At 32.9% G+C, this 25,092-nt stretch overlaps 1 protein-coding gene across 3 annotated transcripts in view; it reads right to left on the bottom strand.

Moving 5' to 3' along the window:
- Window positions 1-3,357: 3,357 nt before the first annotated feature.
- Window positions 3,358-25,092, bottom strand: part of LOC136412088 (uncharacterized) — a 29,189-nt gene continuing 7,454 nt past the window's right edge. The window contains exons 2-6 of one of the 3 annotated variants that reach the window (XM_066394984.1): window positions 20,943-21,135; window positions 20,605-20,715; window positions 19,768-19,849; window positions 3,724-3,781; window positions 3,358-3,659 (exon numbers count right to left, since the gene is read on the bottom strand). In XM_066394984.1, coding sequence (XP_066251081.1) covers window positions 3,725-3,781; window positions 19,768-19,849; window positions 20,605-20,715; window positions 20,943-21,088 — 396 coding nt within the window. In that variant the 5' untranslated portion in view covers window positions 21,089-21,135 and the 3' untranslated portion in view covers window positions 3,358-3,659; window position 3,724. Of the gene's footprint in view, window positions 3,782-19,767; window positions 19,850-20,604; window positions 20,716-20,942; window positions 21,136-24,585; window positions 24,692-25,092 lie in introns of those variants that run through there. The other 2 variants (XM_066394983.1, XM_066394982.1) reach the window with 2 other exon arrangements.

Genomic DNA, 25,092 nt, shown 5'->3' on the forward strand with positions numbered 1-25,092 from the left:
AAAAAACGCAAGTAATATTCCATTTGTTATTTGATCGACTAATTTTACTTCAGTATCTCCCAGTAAATCTTGCTCGGTAATCAATCGAAATGAAAGAAAAAATTTTAAAAATAACGTGGGGTTCAGTCACACTAATGTACACAATGAAATGGGTAGGTACGAACCGAAAACAACACTAATGTTTCCAACGTTTTTCTCTCCTGTTTAAAACAAACTCCCCATTCGACGGAACATATGCGACATAAAATATTTGCATTATATATGTACTTTTTATTCTTCATACAAATTAAGCAAAACGAAAAATCTAAATTTGTAAAACACAACGCAAAAGTTCAGAATAACAGTGTGCCTTAATTTGTGGTTTGCATCTACGCAAAATTTTCACTTTTTAATCAAAAAGTCAGCTACATCTATAGCTACAGTATTTCCCATGGAATGACCACGTAGTATGAAGTTATAAATCTGGTCCGCAGTGTGGACATTTTAGAAAAAAATATGGTTTTTTGGTTTTAATACCTAATCACCTAACAAGCTTTGCAGTAGCAATAATAATTTTTGGTTCAATATTGGAGGAAAAGAGGGCAATTTCTATAGAAAGCTTAGACGAGGAAATTCAATTCTAAATCTTGATTTCAATTTTGCTATATTTACCGAAATATACATAATGGAAAACCCTTTTGTGACAAAATCCATCATTTTTTTTACCTCAGTTTGTCCAAAAGTGATGGAAATTTACTTGTATTTTAAGTGGATTGAATGGACAGTACAGCAAAATTTTTAATTCTCAGCAAGAATTGAGGTTAAAGTCCCGATTTTGGTACTCACAGTTCACTCACAGAATTTTTTGGATGGTTAGCAAGGAACCATTACCGAAGAAACGTAAAACCAAACTAACTGCATATATTTTGCGAAATTAGAACCGATATGTGGCCTCATCCTCAATAAGCATGTTCTCATTCTCAATCAGTTTTAACTGAGAATAGGGCGCAATTTTACCGTTCTAACAACTCTTGCTAGTATGTGAGGCGCTATTCTCAAACAAAATAAAAGAAAAACAGTAAATTTTGTAGGTTTATGTTTGATCCAGAATAATTCCACATCGTCTTATGAATTTCAATCAAAAACTTAGATGCTTTATACTATTTATATTGAGGAGATGAGGTTTTTCTGAACGAAGAGTTAATTAATATTTGATAGATAATTTTATGAAAATGATATTTTTGATGATTGCAATGGACAAGCCAGGTGAAAATCTGTGTTTCTGGGTGTCCTTAGTATATTTTGTTACGTTGTGGATTGGTCTGTCTGTAATCCAGCAAGAATGCAATTTCAAGTGAATCGAAGTTTAATGCATTTCTGAGTGAAACAGAGCTCAATGAAGTACAGTCAAGCGTCGGAGGAACTTTTTCTGCAAAAACTAATAATCCCAAAAACGTCTTTAAATATCAAGTAACCTAGGCTGGCACTCACACTGAAATTCTCTGCATTTTTAAGTTATAAATTATTATTACAATACAAATTATTATCTCTAAAATCAAAGAGGTTTTCTTAGACAAGGTTAAATTTAAATAATATTTTGGATTTTTAGTGGCAAGTGAAAGAAAAAATCTCCAGAATCCTTGCTGAATATAGGAGTTTCTACTAACATGAGTTAGCCGGACGGAAAAGCTTCTCTAAAAGAATTACGAATTCAAGTGTATCCCTAGAATGGGAAGTAATCTGGACTGGATTTCCGGACGACATTTTTTGCATTTTTAAGTTAGAAATACACGAAAAATGGATCGCTGTCTCCAAAAGAAAATTACTTTTTTTTAATAATTGCTATTTTTGGATAAACAATAAATAAGGAAAATTTGCGGAAATTCTGAATGTTACTGAAATTTAATGCAGAGAAATATCTGCAGTTTTGAGTGAAATAAAGAAAGATAATAATGTTCCTACTTTGAATTGACCGTGCGGAAGATTGATATCTACAAAAACTGCCAACCAAAGAATGAAAAGGGAAAGGAATATGTTATCAAAATTAGTTGGTTCAAGTTAGTATAAGCTCATTCGCCATTTTGATAAAATTGTAAGATATTCAAAGCATGGAGGGAATTGTGGAATTCTTAGCAGTCAACGACAGATGTTAAGTTCATCTGCATAGTCGGTTTTTCCCGATAGCTCCACGTGTGTGCAATACAGACTGGATTGATTTTTTTACAAAAACTCTATTCTTATTTGCAAAGAATAAAAAAGATGTTGGACCATTTATTTCTGCAAATTAGAAATTTTATAATAAGACTAAATCATATTCTGACGTCCATGACGTTTGTCTTGATAAAATATTCATCTTATACTCAGTTATTCCATCCCTTAAACCAAACGATAAATATAATTTTCGTGAACATAACATGAAAACTTTATTAATCGCGAAACACAAAGGGCATAATTTAAGACCGAAGCTGCTTTTAAGCAATTTAAGACATTCCTTGGTTTCTTAACGGTATTTAGGTATTTCGGAGGTTTAGAGGAAATAAATGGAGTTGTAATTTCGTCTTGGGGGTTTTGATTGTAACCTGCTGACGAGAGCTATTTTTTGTTCGACTTTTAATTTGAATTTCATTGGAAATTTGCTCGGGTTAGTATAGCGGCAGTGTCCTAAAGAAAAGAGAAGTTTAATTGGTCTTAGACGATTAAGAGTGCGAAAAATAGCGTTTTTCGTAAGAAGCAAAATTGAAAGCAGTAGCGAGTAAAGACCTTAATGGAGACCATAAGCCTTTGAAACTGAAAACAAGATTTTTATTTCGGAATCTGGACATTAATTTTCTTTTCCTCTTTTTATTACTATTACTCAAACATAATTTCGCTCTTCGCAACTCGAGTAAGCGTGACATTTTACTCAAACCTTAATTTGGGTTTCGCTAAGCTTCCAAACAAGTTTAGATACCAAAGTATCTCAATTGGAGTTGCAAATTTCTCCGATTAATACTTCAATTCCTGCGGGGCTTGCCAAATCTGGATTTCTGCAGTCTTCAATAATTCAATTGTTAATACAGTAGAATTATTGGCAATTTAAGCACATTATCATGTAATCCATTTGCATGCCTCTTATAAATTTCAGCTCTCCATAGAAAATTCTTGTTATATTCAATCTTTCTTTCCCCCGAAAGTGGCGACAATAACGTTAATTTTTTAACTTTAACTGGGTTTGATGTGGGTTTATGCGTATTCCAAATTCAATTATCTTAATGTAATTTCATGATTTAAAATATCTGTACGTGTAATATGTACATATGTGTTTGAGCTGCATTAGCAATATCAATTTTGTGGTATTGTTCGTCGTATGCACACCGGTGGAGAATAAAATTAGTCTAATTTGTATGCATATTTTTATTATGCTACGAATTTGCCATGTAATCAATGGGGATCCAGGATTACAAACTAAAACTTGCTTTATAATAATTTTAAGCGCTATATATATTGAAAATAATTCTTAAGAATAAGGAACAGACATCATGGCACAAGTGACATCACTTTTTAAAACTTTTTCATTGCTCTTTAATTTCTACGCAGCTGATTACAATAATTGTTTTTAAACTACGGCCTCTAATTACAAATTAATTATACCAAACTGCCATTATTTTCCAAGACAAGGGTCAAAACAAAATCATGATTGTCTACTGAAACACAATAAGAATAAAAATGAACTCTAAAAGCTGAAAGATGGTCCTAAGAAAATACCTCATCTTCTTAATGGTAACCAGTCCGGCTCTGATCCGTCGTCTTCGTTTCGGGGATACTGAAACAAGGAAACAGGTGTAAGTACGAAATTGGCATTATCAATACACTTTCAGATTTTAATATAGTTAAAACGGCACTTGGGAATATTAATTCAGGTTAGCTTCAGCATATCCGTCAGTTCCCGAGATTTTAAAGGGACGAGAATTGTAGCGATTTTCAATCTGCCTAATAACAGTTCAAAGATCCTTGGCCTTTTATTGAAGAACCCAAAATCAACTTACAGTCCACATCAATTGAGTGAAATGAAACAGAGAATGGTACTAATAGAAACTGAGTTCTGCCGATGAGAAGTAACCATGTATAGTATTTTTAATATCAATTGAAAACATCGTCTATAGAAGATGCAAAATCAATCATACATTCATCTACTATCTGGTGACGGAACCCAGAAACCTTTCAGGTGCCTAAGTCAACGGACCAAAACGAATTTTGCCTCGACCTGGGTTGCGAAACGATGAATATTTGAGATGCGCCGCCACTGCACACGGAGACCGGTACTCGTAGGTGCAAACAAACTGGAACCAGTGGCGCCGACGAAGGGCGTTAAAAATTGAATTTTTGTCGCCCATTTGTAGTGTTGCAGAGTTAAATTAAATCATTCATAATTTTATATGCATCTCTTTCATAGAATTAATTATATTATTACAAGCATATTAATTTGGTAGGTATGGCGTTATGGAGGCCCTTTGAAGACCATTTGGAAAATAAAGTAAATACGAATCCTGCAGAGGCTAGTAGTGATCTCGTTTTGGATATTTATGACTAAAGAAAGAAATCATCATAGTTCAGTTAAAAGTATCGTAACAAGAATAAGCGAAATGACTAAATTATCATTGTTGACGATTTATAAGAAGAAAATGCTATAGACCATAGCTTTGAAAGGAAAAAAATGTATCGAATATTTAAACAAATTGAGGATGGCTACAGAGATTTTATTCGATTAATAATTTACGCCACCTACACAAGAAATGATTCGTGAAAATCTAAAAGTCTACTCCCATTATAATTTCAAATGTTTGGTAACATTGCGAGTTATTATTATAGACTGCGGCTTTAAATATAAAAAGATTGATAATAGAGTGGTGGTAATGGAGGCACAACGAATAGTTGGTTTGTGAAGAGATTATTTACGTAAAATTAGGGAGTATCGACAGTTAGGAAGATATATAGTTTATTTAGATAAACTGTAGTTCGATATTCACGATATAGTTAAATATAGAGTATTTTTTAATGATTGCGAAAAATTTTAATCACTAATTTTACATAAAAAAATAATGTCAATTTGTTATATAAACCGTATTCCCAAAATGCTTCGTTGGAGAAATACAGAGTGTTGAAATTTAACAAATAACACGCCATTGGATTTTCCAAAATTAAAAATAATTTTTTAATTCCTCGTTCAATTTTGAAAAAAAAAAGAAAATGTGGATGAATTAAGAAATGGTATTAGAGCATCTTGTGAGACAATTCGACATACGTCTGGAATTTTTGAATGGGTTCGACAAGCAATGCGTCGAAGGATAGATGCTTGTATTGAAGTAGGAGGAAGTAATTTTCAAAAGCTTTATAAATTCTTGTTAATAAAAGGTAACCTACAAAATGTTATTAAATTATCTCTATTCGTTTTGAAAAAAGTTGTAAATTTATATTTTTTTAATTAAATTTCAACACCCTGTATTTCTTCAACGGAGCATTTTCGGAATATGGTTTATATAGCGAACTGGCATTATTTTTCGATGTAGAATCCGTGGTTAAAAATTTTCACAATCATAAAAAAACACCCTGTATGTTGGGTAGACAATTTAAAAAGTTGTAGTTTAGGTACTTCATGTTCGAGAAGCAAACCAATTATTATTCTACACGCTGGCACTGAAAGTGGATTTCTGCTGAATGACTGGTCCGCTAAAAATATAAGCCAATGCTCTACTGATTACCACCAAGACATGATTGTTCAACTATTCGAAAAATGGATCGTCAAACAATTGTTACCAAACATCTCCCGTAGTTCAGTCATTGTAATGGATAACGCCTCATCATTTCCGGTTACTAGTCAAGTCCCCTAATAATAGTACAAAGATACAGCACATAATAAAATTTACGAGGGACAAAAATGTACACATTCCAAAAAAAAGACAACGAAAAAAGAATTATTAGGCGTAATAAAGGCTTTAAATTTCAAAAATGAGTATAAGGACGTACAATTTTGCAGTTACTGCTCTATTATTGCATTTTTAACCCAATCGAGATAATTTAGGGGATCATAAAAAAAGTCACTATCTTTAAGTGGCGAAGCTTTGGAAAATATTCAGCAGGTAATAAGTGAATTAGACAACATAGTGGGGAAAAATTATATAGCTCACGTTTTACAAAAAGAAAGAGAGTATTATGAGTCACCCCCTGTTCCCTCAATAATTGTGCAACCAAGCATCGATAATGACTCCCACTTACGATGAGACTGGTGAAAGCTGTATTTAAATTTAATTAGAAAATAATATGTACCTACTAAACTTATTTGTAATAATAATTCAAAAAACATAGTTTTTGTTATGTCTATATTCGGAACTCATTTAATGTGTGCCGCTAAGAGGAATTTTCGCAGTTTCGACTGATAATAAAAATACTATAAGTTTTAAAACAACGGCAATTATTGCAGTGCCCCTCCTGCAAATTATTTATGTTTATTCCATTTAATTATCGCTTTTATTGTTCGAGGCAAAACCGCTTGAATTCCTCTAATGCGTCTTTGCAAGAATATGCCGCCAACACAAATTTCCTCCAACACGGCGTTCCCCCTGAAGAGTCCGAAATTAATGAATTGAAGAGTAATAAAACCAACAACCGGATTTAATTTATCGCGATTTAATTAATGGTTCTTAGCCACAGCTTGATGGCTCTGAAATTTGTTTATTTAAAGAATATTTGGATAATAAAATGGTAGGTAATTTGTAAAGATTCAAGTAAATATGGGGGCAAAACATTGCCCACCAACAGTCATTAATGGGACAAAAAACTGCTTGGTAGTTGTTTACGCCAAACAGTCAAACTGCTTGGCAGTTTTTTTGGGCAAAATTACATTGTGGGCTCGCATTGCCTTAAAATCTGAGCTATAATTAATAATTGTTATGAACTGACTGCTATTTAAATTACGCACTTAGCCAATTTAACCGGAAAAGAGAAGAGGATGATAGTAGAATTTTAGAAGTTAATTAATTAATTGATGGACAAAAAACGCTGAAAGAGGTCGTTGATTGAATGGACATTTTTTTTTAAGAGTTGAAAGGAGGTTCAGTATGTAATTAACTACCTGCAATAATATAATTTAGATAGTAATGCGATAGTGGGGAAATTAAAAGCTATTAAACCATTAAAAAACTAATCATTCTAATTAACAATTTAATCCTCATTGCAATTGCCCAAATATGTATCATTGTATAGTCTTCAATGTGCGATTCCAGATGCTAAATTAAACAGGTGATCTAATTAATCTATTTCAGACACCTGGACTAATAACACTCAAAGAAAGTTCTTGATTAAAACTTAAGAAATGTAAGACGCTAATTTAATTCAACTTATGATATCTAGGATCGAAGACTAGGCTAAATGCTAAATGTGAAATGCCTTCTCAGTAAAATATCATTACCAATTCATTGAAAATTTTAGATGCCTAGGAATTTGAAGGAGAACAGGCGGATGTATAACAGTTTTGAAGCAAACTGAAGATAACCGGAAAAATTATAAAGTAATGTCGAATAACTAGAACTAATTTTCCCCTTCCTGAATTAAGAAATCCGCAGGGCAATTTGTTAAAGTAATTGAGAGAGATAATGAAAATAAACTAAGAGATTCATGTCAAATATCGGACAGATTAGTTCCCTCAATTCTACCTATAACTCTGGGAATCGACGTTTTCAGAATATTCATCAAAACCACTAAAAGATACTCAGAACTTTCCAAAGGCCCGTAACTCCTTGACTTTCCGAATATCCTTAGATTTATATTAATAGAACTCTTTAAATCAAAATCTTGTAACTCTCTAAGTAATCCTTCGGCCCTCACTTTTACTACCTAAAGGACGATTTTTCCTGTAGGTAATTTCCGACGAATTGCTTACAGAAAGCGTTAATTTACGCCAAAATCCCATAAATTTCGAGTTTTATGTTTTATCTTTTTTGTTATGAATGTTCTCATCCCTCTCAAATAAACCAAGGGGAAAACATTTTTGGGGTTCGAAATTATGACACATTTTTCACATGCCACTAAGGAGATTCGTTGTAAATTTGCTTTTTGCGGAAATCCCTTTAAAATAGAAAATCCGTGAGAAACAACCACTCTTTAATAAGATTTTCATTCCTCCGAAATTTTTAATTTCTGGTAAAGCAAAAATTTAATTGATTTGTAATCGCCGATCCCACAACAGATCGTCGAAGTGTGCAACTCCAAATTTTTTTTATTTCGCAAAAATTTTTGATTTTTTTATTCTTAAACGAACAATTCTGATATAGTTTTTAGCGTCTCGTCCGTCAGCTTTTATCGAGATATGTTAGATAGCACAGGTGTTTCTCTCGTACAAACACGGGTAACGCCCGATTTTCTAAGTAAAGATAACATCAAAAACTCTTTTATGCCGAACCGAGAAAGTGCCACTGATTAACTAAAAGCTACACAAAAATTATTGTTCACGGTTGGTTAAACGTTCGTTCGTATGTATAACAAATTCTGGTTTGTATCTCAGAATTTGCATACATTCTTTGCCATTATTCTAGCGGAATGGCACACGTAGGCGCTAGCAACTATAAATCTTTTCAGCACAGATTAAATCCACTTGTTGAAGTAGATATGTTTATTTTAACTAATAGTAGTCATTATCCACTTGACTGAATATTATTTACGAAGAAGAAAAATGACTTATTTTGAGAAAATAAAAAAGTATTTAGAGTATCGCCACAAGGATAACGAAAATAATCAGTCATCGCAGACTGATCGACGATAACAGGCACATTTCGTCGAAACAATAACACAGAATTGATTGGTTAAGATCAATATTTGTATTTTGATGTTCCATTTTCTCTGCTTTTCAAATGCGTTTTTTCCATTGGACAGCTTTTTTGCCATTTAACAAATTTCAGGACAACACGTTATAGAATGCGTAAATGGGATTTAAGGAGACATTTTCAGAATTCCCCCGTTTTGCTAGGCTCTCTGAAGAATTTATGGGTTTTACGTTTAAGGAAAATTAACAGTAGTGAAACCGCGGAACCTAATAATGAACGGTTAAGAATTAGTTCCGTATAGTCACGAGGTTGTCAGTGAAACTTTGAAAAGAGTTTCAGTGCAGTAGGAAATTTAACGGATTAGAATTCAAAAAGCATGTGGCCAGTGAGAGAAACGAGACATACTAATGGACTTTAATTAATGGTCGTTGGCGTAAAATGTACCAGAAAATAATAAGAACACTCTTTTGTTGCTTATATTTTCTTTGCAAGTGCCAGTTTCGCGTTACAAAGAATTAATTTCGTAGAAGAGGATGTAATTTATTGCCGCATTGAAAAATCATCCTTTGAGAAAGGTTTTTTTTTAAAGATCTCCAGCTTGACCTCTTTGTAAGTGGTCACTCACCTTATAAAATTAATTAATGCTGTATATGACTACTCGTGCAATAATCACCATATAGATCGTTTAATCTGTTGCAATAAAGGGGGTTTTACAGTAATAAAATTGTTATTTTCACTCTATTGCCATTATAGCAATAAAAATTTAAACAAGCTAGAATAAAAGTCCCATGCTGATACTACATATTAGAGCCGCAGGCATTAATAATCGAACTAAATGATGTTCCTGCGAGTACGATTGGATGAAAGGTTTATTCTATTCAAAGTGTTAACATGTAAAACGTTAGAGAGATGCATATCTACTAAAGCATGAGATACGTAATAAGATATGCTACCTACACTGATTGCAGCTCTAGTTAACAATTTGATAAACAATAGATGTGGTTAATAAACAGCAGTATTGGAAGACCCTTAGGCCCACTATATCAATATCCTAACAAATTTACCAACAAGATAAATTTCTTGAAAATAAATTTATTCCCCAATACTCCGATTTCGTCCTTTCCGTGGAAATTATACTGCTGGCGAAGTTGCCAGAATTTCGACATAGTAACTCTTAGAGTTATCAAATTTGGTTAACATGCAATAATCCTAACCTGAACTAATGCCGACTTATCACCCAATTACTCAATTATTAATAAAACGGACGCAATTCAACCTGATCACAGTGATAACCTTCTACAGTATCTTCGTGATCTTAACGAGGAAAAGATAGCCCAAGCCCCCCTTAGAGGCCCAAGAAGGATCAAGAGGAATTACTCGATCAACTCTTCTGGATTAGGAGATTCTAGGGTTAAAACCTCTTCATTTTTGGTTTCAGGAAATTTGCTGATGTTAATCAATGAACCATGAGGCACCTTACTGTTCTTTGAAGAATTTCTGAGTTCATGGGTATTTAGAAAGATTAGAACTTATAAAGGCTTGTTGATGTTTTTAAAGTTTAATTATTTACTTTTGATTTCAGAAAATTTACTGATTGGAGGATTCAATAATTCGTTACGACGAGTCATCGTGTGGGAGTGAAAGGGGTGAGAGAAGACTAGACTGGTAGAAAAAAGACTTGGAACTCGAGGAAAAAGTTTTATTCTTCACTTCTATTTCAGGAAACGAAAGATATACTTCTTAATAGTAATCAATTGATTACGAAGAATCTTCACATTGTTCAGGTCACCAAATGAAAAAAAGGGGAAGAGAAATATTTACTAGAAGTACTCAATAATTAGTTACAAAGAGTTTTCGCATTCTGCAGTTTACTAAATGAAGGAAAAAATTACTGATCATGGTTCGAAAAGTTAGAAACGGTAAAGCGTTGCTTAAGATTTGAAGATTCTACTTTTAACTTCTATTATCAGAAAGTTTGTTGGTAATAATCCTTAAATTGTGGATTATCCTCAGGTTCCTCAGAACCTGAAGTTATGAGTGTTCGCAGTCATCTTTTGTGCAGTTCGTTGATTTCAGGAAAATTTTAGTCCAGCCCTAAATGTACCATTGAAATTTGAAATTTTTAACGTTTATACAGAAGTAACTACAATTACTATGAAATATATAATAATATCATAATATGGAAATTTGTAAACAAATATGTTTTGTGGTCATTCGACTGGTTGCAATTGATTATTACAGATAGATAGAGAATGAAACTGAGCATACATAGTTACACAAAATAAAGCAGATTATTGAAGAAGTTAAGCAAAAAATTTCATTAGGTTTTGAAATGTGTTCATGCTCGGCTTAAATCAAGCAAAATTGGTACTGACAAAAACTAAACTAAGTTGGGTTTACTATTAGCAGGTACCAACTTCAGTGTGGTATAAAGTTCACTGTTGAAGGGAAATTTCCTGTGATTTTAAGGGAGATTTTTAATGAAAATGTACCAGGTGATACCACTTTGATAGTATCCATAATACGGCTACTGGACCATCGAATCTGCATTTGAAAGATTTTTCCTTTGATCTTTTTAGATTAGTTTGGAAGATTCAAAACTACAAATTTTTTAAAAAAGAATACCAAATATTAGTATTTTGAAAAGAGGATGGACAGGGAATTTTTTAGGTTCTAAGAGGTCTTGGAGGATACTCAATCAAAGGTTTTGCATCATAGTTGAGTTTTTATGTCTAAATATATATAATTTTATTTAAAAAATATTTGTACTGATTAACACTTTGAAAAAGGTTCATTTTCAGTCTACATTAATCCAGTTTTGGTAGCAGAATTTTAATAATCGAAGCTATTCAGAGATGTCTTTGTTAGAGCTGACCAAAACTCAAATGTACCAGAAAATTTAACTCAACGAAGCAGGACAATAATATTAACATTCAGACTTGTTTAAATGGCAGTAATTCGCACTTAAATAAAGTATGACTTTTTTAATTAAATTAGTCAAAGTTTTATAACTTTGATTCCTTATGATGGCTTAAAGTCGAATTGACTAAGGTGAAGAGCTTGGTAAACTAACATTTTTAGAACTTTTTTTACATAAATTAAGATTACCACCATTTCAGATTGTTAAAAAATAGATTTAGATAAGATCCATCCAATTTTGGTCAATTTCAAAACTTTGTTGAATTTGTTAACTCCATCGAAAAGCATAAATTTTTGGTTATAAGTTGACTTTGAAACCTTAAAGAGACCTGGATTAACCGAATTGACTTGACAAAATATTATTGAACATTAAATAATTGTTTAAATAGTTTTTGCATCTAAGGATGAACATTATTTTACTCAGGAAAATGTGAGAAATAAATGTTAGATAAGCGAAGACCTGGATATAAAAATCTAAAAATTATTGTACGGTATTTATGCATATAGAAACAATGACGATTTTTGGTACTTCTGTCTTTGTTCAGCTGAACAAATTTACTAAAGACTTGATTACGCATTGCAAAATCCATATTATTATATTCCATTTTACAGCTTATTCGATAGAATGGTGTTAACCATAACAAAATTACAGTATACACATGCCAGATGATTGTAATTCTCTAATGAACCAACCAACTGTAAAAGCTGTGTAAATATGTAGAAACAATATATTATGGAACACCCACATAAATTTTTTACTTTGACCCATTGATGCCAAATTTTGATCTATTTACCACACAATCGTTTCCATGCAAAATGCAGTTTGGCTCAATTTTGCTCCAGCCTAAAGACACTCTAAATAACAAAGGACTGGTATGTTCCCTTAGGAATATCTGGTATCTTCCCTTGGACGGCATTTCAAAAAATCAAAATACACAATTCGAATGGTGTAGTTAGTATTACTGAGGTTTTTTTTAGTAAAAAAGTTTATACATACCCAGGTCAGAAAACGCTTAGTTGCCAAGATACAGAGTGTTAAAGTTTTTATATGGTCATGCCATGACATATTTTTAAGGAAAAAAAAGGTACGCCAATGATTTTTTTTCAAATGTTTCATTAACTGTTAACAAAAAAGACAAAAATTATTTTAAAACTAAATATAATTATAATAAATGTTGAAAATTACTGAAAAATTCACTGGTACGCATCAACTGGTACCTTGCTTAATGATAAAGCAAATTTTACATGAGCTTCCACAAACGTTTTTTTTTTTGTGGTAGGTACAAAAAGTAGAAATAATTTTTTATCTTGAAAACGGCTACATTAGCGATAAAATACTAAGAGGTCTTTTTTGTTAACAATTAATGGCACATTGGAAGTGATAATGAGATGAGGGACAGTCTGACAGAGCTGTCTTGAAGACAAAGCAGTGTGGAACGAGTGTGTTAAGTGGCCATGTGTGGGATTTGCCTGTGGGAAATCGGGACTAGCAGGTACTTTCCCTTGGGTCTGAAGAACCTCCAGAACTGGGAAAAGTTAAGACAAAAGAAATGAGGGACAGAAAGTTAAGAGATAGAAGGGCAGAGAAGTTGTCGAGTAGTAGTAAATTCGTTAGTTTGCCTTGCTACTTTTGTCTTTAAACAAATACAAGATTGTTAACTATAGAGAACGTTTCTAACGTTATCCCGATATATACAGGGTGTCATCGAATTGCGTGGCCAAAATGATACCGCAGATTATTTAAGTAAAAATAAGTCGATTTAACTAAATTTGCCTTAGTCCAAAAGTTGATAATTACGGAGTTACAGGGTGTTAAAGTTGAAAAAATAAATCGCATTTTCTTTAATATCTTTCGATTCCTTTAAGCTAATTTCACGAAATTTCGTATTTGAGGGTGTTTTAGAGTGCCAAATTTAAATTTATTAACCATTTAGTTGTATTTTCTAGAGGGCACCACAAGCGACCTTTGGGACACATTTAAACCTCTGTAACTTTTTTGTGCCATAGTGTATGTCATTTTGGCATTGAAAAATCTTTTTTCCTACCTTTTATACTTAGAAAAGGTATGTAAAGCTAATGATGCATGTAAATTAACTTAAAATTATTTCCCGTTAAAAAAAAAAGTGTTCAAGTTTTTTAAAAACAATTATTACTAAAGATAAAATATAAATAATAATTAACAAAGAAACAACAACAAAGAGAAATAAAATTAACTAATTAATTAAATTAACTTATGTAAGGTTTTGATTTAATTTTTTTTTCATTTAATTTGCTATCACAGTAAATGTTCAAAATGTTTACCATTTTATATATATTTTTTATTTTTGAATAAATTCAAGTGTCAAAATGTCAATTAAAAAACATAGCCAACTAAGATATTTACTTAAAAGTGATAACGCAGATGTGCGGCGCATTAGAATTATGCGTTTTTCTCAGAAACCGTTGCTTCTAGCGACTTCAATAAAGTATACCTTTTCTAAGTATAAAAGGTAGGAAAAAAGATTTTTCAATGCCAAAATGACATACACTATGGCACAAAAAAGTTACAGAGGTTTAAATGTGTCCCAAAGGTCGCTTGTGGTGCCCTCTAGAAAATACAACTAAATGGTTAATAAATTTAAATTTGGCACTCTAAAACACCCTCAGATACGAAATTTCGTGAAATTAGCTCAAAGGAATCGAAAGATATTAAAGAAAATGCGATTTATTTTTTCAACTTTAACACCCTGTAACTCCGTGATTATCAACTTTTGGACTAAGACAAATTTAGTTAAATCGACTTATTTTTACTTAAATAATCTGCGATATCATTTTGGCCACGCAATTCGAGGACACCCTGTATATTTTTTTTATTTTGCAACCACACAGTTTTCTTCTTTATACTCCTTTCTCCTATTCCGATTACTAAATTTTAATGAGGGCTCCAATTTGCACATACCAATCAACAGTATTTAACGAAGTAGTGTCATATTCTTTAAGCGAAAACAGCATCTCAACGCTAATTACTCTTCGCAAAATTTCTGCCTTTGTTGCCGTACGGAAAAACTCCTGTCTCACTCGGATATTTGGCCAACAACCCCAAAAATTGCTATTTAGGTAATCAGGACAAATAACTATGTGTCTGGCTGGCTTATCATCAACGTAACACGCCCGAGTTTGTTCAGTTAAATTGTTCACGTTAATTAGACGGTTTTAACTGGAAATTTTTGAGCACACATTTCAAATTTGACGCCATAATAGTAAACATTTGTGGATAATTAATTACTTACTTGCGGTAGAATTAACAGGTAATTTTGCCTGTCTATTATAGAGGTATCATTTGCATTCGCTTTCACTTTTTCTTCGGCTTTCGAGGATTAGATGCAACGAAAGCAAAATTTAATCCGCGGTTCTGTAAGAAAATGCCTGAAGACATAAACAGTGCAAGGACTTTGGAATTTCTTGTCTTATTATTATACTATGTACTGTCATTACAACTCCTGAATTTAATTGGGGGGATGTACCTTTCATGGTTTTTCTTCCGAGCGTGCGGTAAGGTGGGAGTACCGCATCTACTAGGGGAACTTTATTGGATCTTTCAATTTCCGCACGTCTCAACAATTTAATGGATTAATAACAATTTTGGCGCAGTTACAATAAATATTTTGTATAATATTCTTATATAAAATTTACTTTCACCCCGTAATTGCGTCCGGCAAAACCACTTTGCGGCACGCTCGTAGGATAAATTACGTAAAAAACTCATTAGGAAATTCTATTGTGTTAATTCATCTCACATTGCGGGCCTTCGCTTGGTTCGTCCCACAAAATTCCATTCACTACAAAAAATAATGCATTTTCTAATTGGTTACATGCCTAAATAGCTGGTTCCCACACTGGATTACTGCCCGAACATTGCTTCGAGTTAATCAGCGTGCGGTAAAGTGTCGCATCGCGTGCTCTTTAGAGAAAAAAATTTAAATCTGCTTGCCAAACGTTTATAAAGCCAAAAATGCCATGTTTGGGCGACATGCGTGAGATTTGTTAGAAATTTGTTAGAAAAAAACGAAGCCACTAATTTCAGTTTTTTACAGATATTTAGAAACGTGTTGGCAAGAAAGTACGCAATAAGCTACTGAGGAGACAATTCAAAGTATCTAATAATATATAGGGTGGTCGATTAAAAACACAACTTTATGTTAGGACTTAAAAGCCACTATTGATAAAGATAAATCATAAGCGCGCTAAATTTTAATTTAAAATTTCCTTCTTCAAAACATAACAAATACTAAGAAAAATCACAAAACACAAAAATTTTCATTTTTTTTGCTTTCTTGTTACGTCATTAATATCTAAAATAATGATGTTCAAGGTGGAATCGGAACAACTTTAATTCAATCGACTTCCCATACCAACATCAATATAGTCTCAATAGGAACTAAAGTGTACTATTTGTCACTAAAAGAAAATGCGATGTCCCGCGTTTCCAAGTGTTCAGGCTTTTTTAGAAAGCTAGAATATCAAAGAGTCAAAATATACACCGTCATGTTAGCTAATGGTTAACAGAGTTTGAAACGACGAAGATGGTCTTAGTAAATGTAGAATTTAGTGGTGGAGTTTAGGAAGAACAGGATCGTTCCAAAGAGGTCCAGAAAAGGTTTAAAGAATTTAGAAATTCTGACTATAACAGGGCCTCACCAGGAGAGTTGTTCTTGAAAATATTGGATTCATACTAGTGATATTTTCAGGATACAAGATGATATTAAGTAGAGCAAGAAAAGAATTTGCCAGAAGTCTGAACCTCAATAAGCTTGACAGAGTCTTCTGAAGGTGAAAGAAGTCAATAAAGCAATAAAATGCCACAAATTTCAACTTTTAAAATCACGGAAATACTAAGTGTCTTAGCGAGTGTTGCAACTTCTTTTGCTTCTGTCGATTTTCTCAACTAAATTTATTTAGCACTTAAAACCAAATTTATTGGAAATAAATGTATGGAAAATTATAATCTCCAGAAGTTACCCATTTCGCAAGTAGTATTTTGCCAAGCCTTATATTTTCCATCACGTTTTTGCATAAGTCAATAGTAATGGCTTAAATCTCTTTATTAATTTTATTTTATGTTGCGTCAAATTCTAATAGTGAATTACGTTCCTTATTGTAAAATTCAGAAAATTACATTTCAAACAGATATAGGTATAATAAAAATGCAAACTGCCATAAGTCACCTTGAATTTCTAGAAAAATCGGGATTTACTGGGAAAGTTGCAGCAGAAAAGGTCATCTTAAAAGAATGAAAAACAGGGCCAACAAATGTTCTTAAATTAATCCAAGGAATTCTTAGGCAAAATACCTCAGCAAGATTTTGCATTTCTTGAGTTTTTTTATATCCCCTTGGGTTCATTATAAATAATCCTGACGGTCACTTACAGAATTATTAGATAGTCTCAGAGTTTCTGTAGAAATACTCTTTATTGGGCTTTATAAGTTCTAAAAAACCCACAAAATATGCTTGTAGATTCCACGCTAGTTTCAGCTCGCCATTACATCCCCATGATAAATAGTCTAATTCTTTATCAGTCTTTGAACGAACATTTTTTTACAGCTGTTGAATATCCTTGTGGATTACCTGTTCTCTAAAATCTTTTATGAATCCCTACGAATCGGTTCTGGCCAAACTTTTAAAGGTCATACATTTCTCTGAGAGTAGGTATATTTTTCTTTAGGAGTTTCCATAGTTTCAAAAACTGAGAAAAAATCTCACAGGTTTATCCAATCAATATCTCTCGGACGTGTAGAGATTCGAAATTTCTCTAGGAATCTATTAGGTTTTACCGAAAGGATGATATTCTCGAAACCTTTAAAATTCTTCTGGATGCGAGAAATACTCTGGAAGCTTTCCTTACCTGCGCAATTAAAGTGTATCAACGCTCTGCCAGCAACCTCAAGATACTACTTTACCACGAACCAATTTTAAATCATGTTTCCATAAGTACTCGTTCACATAGATTCTGCCATACTTCCTACGAAACGTCGCCATTGTGGACCGATATAAAACTTTCCCTTTCATAAGAAAAAGTTTAAAATATATTACAGTTTTATGAGCCATTTACTGATCTACTACTACTAACGACTTAACAACATTTTAATGTAACATTTTTCGGCTTTCCAAATTGTACCAGAACAATTTTAAACCTGTCACTCGCTATTTTCACTTTTAATGGTCAGCTAATTGAAGTAGAAACTTTCTGCGGTATCACCGATTTTATGCTATTTGCCAAATTTGCTTTTTCAATAGTCTAATTCAATTTAAATGTTTCAGCCGTAAAAGTGCTTCTCAGCGGGCAAAAACACACGCAAGACGAATTCAATTAATAAGTACTGCTTCGGCGGTATAGAAATTTTTCCAATTAACGTACTTAAAGGAAATAGCGAAACTGTAAAACTAACGTTCCAATCCATCTGTATGAAGGGCGTAATAAGAAAATGCAATTTTTATTAAGTTGTTGGTGGGGAAGTTCAATTGGGAAATATCTATAAAATGTTTTCACAAGGGAGAAGTAAAGAATGATGAAAAATGGCAGCTTCAACAATGAAGAAATTGGATTTTTTTAAAGGTAAGTGGGTGGGTTAGTGAAAATATTGACAGTAAACCTCAAATGGTTTAAGTCCCTGCCAGGTATTAGTAAATGACGTTTAAACCTTTTGAACTTCTCAGGTTTTGAACATGGAGATTGTGGCTTGAAAGCTACAAACTCCCTTAGATTGATGATAATAAGTTTCTTCAAAAATAAATTGGATTGAGCAACAGTGGTCCGTTTAAAATTGTGAACTCCTGAGCATATTTTTAATTCATGAATGTACTCTAGAACAACACGTTCATAAATTTAAAATTGACCTATAAAACTGATTCTAAATATTTCAAAATCCCTTCATGACCAATCAATTATTTGTTCAATAATCCCTGAAGAATTGTGCATCGATGGTGACATTTATAGCTTTATTCGCCTAGAAACTTGAACTTTAGCAACCAGCAGCAAAGTGGGAACAGTGAACAAAAGTTCTCTCAAACTTTTTCCGACATATGACGGAATTGAAAAGTAATAGAAAAAGAAACCATAAATATTAAAAAATGAAAAAAATCTGTTAAAGCCTGAAAAATCCTTAAATCTACTCTATATATTGCAAATATTCAAAGGTAAATAGTTATAAAGTAATAGACAACGAGGAAACTAACTACAATTTTGAAAGCTGAAACCATTATTTTATAGAAATCTTAACTTCTAGAGATGAGCTCGATCAAAGAATTTTTTTAGCTCGACAGCACTAAACTTCCTTTGTAGACTGCAAATATGTATCGTTCACTTATAGAGCAACAGGTACGACGAGAAAAAATATATGAAAACAGAAACCATTTTTAAGAAATTTCAAAAAATCGTACCTTCTTCTATAAATGAGCTTGCCCGACTAATTTTTTTATAGATCTATTCTATTGACTATCTTCTAAAAACTTCATATAATCAATGTAAGACTATAAACCATCATACAAAAGCTCAGTCAAAGGAATTTAAAAGCACAACCCTGAAACAGAAATGACTGTTTTTGAAAACAATAATTTCTGCTAAATATGAGGTAGATAAACGGCATTATTACCAAAAGTCGTGAATCTTTTCTATAAAATATAAATTTTAAACGTGAAATTATAATGTAACAGAGAGGCGCTTACAAGTTGAATCGAGTGCAAACCTGGAACTGCTAAATTCAAAACATCTCTAGCAAGAGTTGAGCTATAGCTATAATTTTTTACATCTTTTTAGTCGGTCCCTAATGTTCTATATAAGTTGAAAAATTTTCGACTTGCAATTAGGAAGCAACGTAGAACGACTCAGTTAAAGAATCTTAATCGAGGACAAATCTACAAGTAGGAATTAAACTGCTTTTAGAGATCGTATGAGCAGTATTTTTTTTACAGTTTGAGAGTCTGAAATATCCTTTATAAACTAAAAACTGCAATATTGAAGGGAAATTATGAAACAACACAGAAGAGCTGAGTTGTTATCCATTTCTCCATTAATTCTCGCTCGGCTATGCCACTTACCTGAACTTTATTGTCATACATTTCAAGAGACATCAGATTGTTGCGGTGGGGTGCGTCATTCTTTTCTCCACGTTTCCCAAATCTATAATAAAAGTGAAGGATGCATTCTACCTTTCATCCGTAAAATTACAGTTTTCCTAAAGCCCCGCGTCACATAATAGAAACATGGTAAGGTATTCTGTAACTGACACAGAGCTTTAGCAAAAGTTAAGCTCAAATTTCCATTAGTAAAAGAGATATTGTTGCTGTTTAAACCCCGTCCGATGGCCCTTAGGTGACGCAGAGCTGCGATGAGATATTAACAAGCACAAGTGCAATTAAAAGTGAGTAAAAGTGTGTTTCTCCAGACGATAAGGAAGTGAGTAGGTCTGGAACTGGCCAGAACAACATTAGTTAAAAACAAACATGTAGTTGCATAAATGGTCAAATGAATGAATTCATTATAATCTGGAAACATGTATTTTTGAGGGTAAAAAGGACTTATTTCAAGCTGAGGTTTCAAAAAGTAAAAACTTCCAAAAAATCGATACCTTCAAGTTGAATATGGACTATACTCCAAGGAAGTTTAAGGAATCTGTCCATACTTGCAAGATAGAAGACTTTTTTGTGTAAATTTCTGAAATTTTAACCTATTTTTCAATGTTTACTTTTAGTACACGAAAGTATGCAGTGTCCTCCACTTAGATCATCCTTGAGCATTGAAATTAACGATAGAGATGTATAGTGGTATCAGTTTATATTATATAATGTTTCCTTGTGCTCGACTTTGCAAGGAATTATAAACAACTTATAAATTTTTCAGTCGAAATAAGTCCATTTTGTTCGATTTCTGCTCACCTAGGCCTCGATCGGGGCGAATACAGGTTGTCCAATTCTTGCAGTCGCAATATATTCAACGCCCTTTGTACTTTTTGTCCCACTTCTGGCGTCATCGGTATACTGCGCAAACTGCCTAACACCAGAATGTCTTAGCAAAATATTCAACATCCGTGTAAGAGGACATTTACAAATATTTAGTTGATGTAGCTCATAAATCTCTAAGAACTTCACGCACCTTCATGCTTCAATTCAGAAAGTTCACATTAAAAGTATAAAGGGCGAATCTGAAGTCAATTTGTGCTTAACTTTAGTTTTGTGCTTATAAGTCGGTTTTCAATGAAATTTTCTTTGCATACCTCGGACGAGCAATAGAGGAATATAGTTGATCCAGCTTCATCAGCTCTCTGTACATATCCTCATTCCTCGGAGAAGGATCGGCGTTGCTTCCCAGCATGCTCAATGTAATCCCAAGCACAATCCATTTCAAAGATGACCACCACATCTTATTTTCTCCAAAATATCCTCTTCAATCTACTTGATTCTTGTGACCTGAAAAGAAAAAAGTCTGCTAGTTCTTGGATGATCCAATATTAGTATTAAAAATGGATTACTGAACCAGACTATCCTGATGATTACTACTACTCCCCATTATTAGTTTTGAATATTGGTTTGACCATCACGCGAGTTACACTTTGCGCTAATAGGGATTTCAAAGAGGAATTTTTATTAGAGGTTTTTTTTTAGTGGGAACAAAGCCCTTGATTTCTCATTAACTTCATGTTCATTCTCGTTAAAACGTAAATCAGTTGGTGTGTGATGAGGGTCGGAAGTGGTTAGGATAAAGGGCAAAAAAAATTAAGTTAATTGGATTTTAAGTTTTTCAATATTTTCAATCGAGGTGGACAGGAATTTCTCCGAATGAATGTAAAACAATTTGGGAGTTTTAATTTTCATTTTTTTTTTTAAGTTAAGGAGCACAAGGAAGTTAGGAGTCAAGAAAAAAGTGTTAGAAACTTAATAATAAGTTTCGGAGAAGAAATTTGATATTAAAATTGTTGTGAATAACATCGAAGTTTATAGCACTGCAATATGAAATTTTATTACAAAATGACACTTTTTTATAATGATTTTGGAATTAGAACGAAGGCTTCTGCTGCTAAAACCACCATGTCGATCTAACTCATCATGTCCTGACTAAATGTGCTGAAAGTCAAATTAACAAGGTTTTCGTACCTCCATACTAACTTATTAATATTTCTGTCAGGTACATTTATTAATTCACATATTTTTGGTAGTTTTAGAAATCTTAAAAAATTTCAAAATTTGTCCATCAAGGCTATTATTATACTATTTTGTACTATTGTACTATTGTACTACTACTAAATCAGAATTTTTACATCAAAATTTCACATGAAGGGTGTTTGAAGATCAAAAAGGCCGTTTGGAATTGGAAAGAGGAGGTGAGGAATAGGTTTCATGCTTGCAACAGAGGAACAGTGATGGGAGCCATAAAGAAAGAGTACAGAAAATATTCCGGTGATTGTGAAAAATTTTCTAAATCTGGAAAAATGCCATCAACGTAAAATCGGTTTAAAAGAAAATTTGGGATATTACGAATATAGCAGCTCTTATTAGAATTTTTATTGAAAATCAAATTAGTTCACGTTAGATTTTTCTGAAGTGTTCTTAAGCGTTGCGTTACAAACGTAGATATTGCTGTTTTGCCATTTCACCTCTTTTTATGACCAATCTATATGAAAGAGAGCTTTTCAATCAGGTTGCTTGTATCATTCCTTCATTAAAAATGGAGTGAAGCAAACAGATAAAGAATTATTATAAACTCTGCAGAAAAATAGAGCAAAAATGGTATTGGAAAAATCAATTTAATTAATTCTAATGAGTAAGTTTTATATTCTCAGATTCGTCTCGATCAATATGAAAAAATTCACAGAACCTTATGAAGAGCATAGGAGAGTTGTTCAAATTAATAAAGCTTTCAAGGTCGCTCTACTAAAGCGTCTGTTATAATAATTATGTATATGAAAAGTTAGATAACTTATAACTATTAACTGATAATATCAATAGATTGTTATATTTAAAGGTTAGTACGTTGCCATTTGTGGATAGAGAAACATGAAAGAAAACATGATTTTAAAGCTCAAAATATGAAACAGAAAACCAAGTCTTAAAGAAAACTACTTCAATGAGTGATAACTTATTTTTGTTCTTATTAAGGATGCGATGAGGAAGGAATCCATATAAAACTTTAATTAGACTACTCAGTGAGTCTGAAGAAAATCAAGATGAACACAGTGAGCCAATAAAAAATGAGAATATATAAGACTGACTGAGCTTTCTCGAATATGCTGAAAAATTAGCACTGGAGAAGAGAAACGAAGATGGGCATGAAATCAAAGAATGACATTATAGAAGAAAAAAATTAAATCATCTGAACTTGAAATAAGTGAGAACTCAAACAGGCATCAAAGGACCAACAGCATCCCTTTGCGTCAAATGCATTTCCAGTTTGCATAGAATTTTTCCATAATATCAGCGAAAGTTAGAACTAAGTATAGCAATGGAGTCAGTAGAATTTACCCAGTTGTCTTAAAGGAAAATTAATGACTCAAAAGTGTATGGTTTCGGGTTCCTAAAAATGGACCGAGTTAACAGAAAATGAGTATCGATTGTTATTACTCCAAGCTAAGGGATAAAGGAAAATCCTTCCACTTATTTCCCAGTTTTCTAAAGACACCATGTGCAATAATAATTATGGAGGACTTACCGTGGAAATCCCGTTTTCCATATTATATACCAGAAAAGGGCCAGTGGCATACCGAAGAGATTTATTTTTAATGAAGTTTTTGGAGGAAAGAGACTTCGCGCTTGAAATCGGGTTAATTAGTTACAGAAAATTGGGGGTTTTACGGCTCCTGCTGAGACATTCATGTGAATTAAAACTGAAGGCAAAATATGGGTACTAAGAAATTGAGGGGGAGTTAAACACTTAATCCTATCACGATATTAAAACCCATAAAAATTCATAACTTCTCCTCATTCCAGTACGAACCACCTGCCTCCGTTTATTAAGAAGGATTTCGAGATTTACATGACTCCAAATTTGCATGTGTAAATTAGGCATATTTACTTTGCTTAAGTTATTTTATTATACCTCCTTTTTTAAATATAAATTACCCTTTTAACGCGTTTTTTATAAATTTAGTTAAGTCTGCTGCGAAACGCCTCAAATGACTCTATTAACCCAAATAGAGAAAGTTCCCGTTTTCTAATTGCCGTTTATTCTGTTTAGAGTCATAACAGTTGGCATTTATTTCAAAGTTTAGTCCCTAGGAAGAAAGTTATTTGCTGGGAAAAAATGGTCTTCAAGGTGTTCTCGCCATTTCTACGAATGTGGTAATCATATCCTTAGAGCTTTGTCTTGTGAGGAAAGACATATATGTTTGACAAAGTTTTAAAAGTAAAATATGACCTCTACCTACACGTTTACCAAACATATTTATGAGGTTTAACGCTAAATAGCTGAGGGCTTTTTTATATCTGAGTTTAAAATTTAATATGCCGTTAGGCAGAAGGAGGATTAAAAAGTGTAATGTTAAAGTGGGCGAAACCACACAAAACAGGAAATTGGCTATTTCTGTATAAAGGCTTCAGAAGATGCAGATAGACCGGAAAAATTGCATTTTGCGACTGAATGAGGGAAAATCAATTTTTTTCTTAATACAAAACGTGCTGGGAATATAAACCGTTTTGAGCAAATACTAGAAAGTCCATGTGATGCAAATTTAAACTTAATATGTAGAGCTGTAACTGAAGCTTGAGTAATCCAAATTCTAAGCTTTTCTGAAGGTCAAGATCGACAGGAGGAAAATAACTTCTATCCTTTCGGGAGTTTCCACGCTTGACTCAAATTTCAAGCACACTATTTACAAAATCCGTCCAATCGTACACATAAAGGAAGACGAAAGACAATATACATACATATTAAATATCAAAAGAATCCAATATACTGTCGATTGAAGCCAGACCTGCCGATGAAACGTGATTGATGTCAGAATTTCATCTTATTGGAAACTTAAGTTGGATTTAAGTAGTCCGGAGTCCCGAAAACTGGATAGTGAATATAGTTACTGCTATTTTTAGTTATAATGAACACTCAACGTCGTATGAACCTGTTGGGAACATACAAAGTGTCCGGATATTAGTGGACCAAAAAGAAATGGTGGATCATGTGGTCGAAAATAAGAAAACAGTACCTATAAACATATGCCCAAAAATACGAGCCTATATGCCCTTCCACACGAGCTACAGGTCTTTAAAGAAGGAGCTATGGCAAAGGTTTCTTAACAATTACGGCAAAACGGTAGCAGTTAAAATCACCAAATTTGGAGTATTAAGTTAACGATACATTGAAGAAGCTGTTACATTTCGTTTTGCAAAATGTCAACCTGTGGCTTGTATTGGAGGATGGAAGACTGAGGGGGAGTT

Source organism: Euwallacea similis, chromosome 11, assembly GCF_039881205.1.
Source record: "Euwallacea similis isolate ESF13 chromosome 11, ESF131.1, whole genome shotgun sequence".
Lineage (NCBI taxonomy): Eukaryota > Metazoa > Arthropoda > Insecta > Coleoptera > Curculionidae > Euwallacea > Euwallacea similis.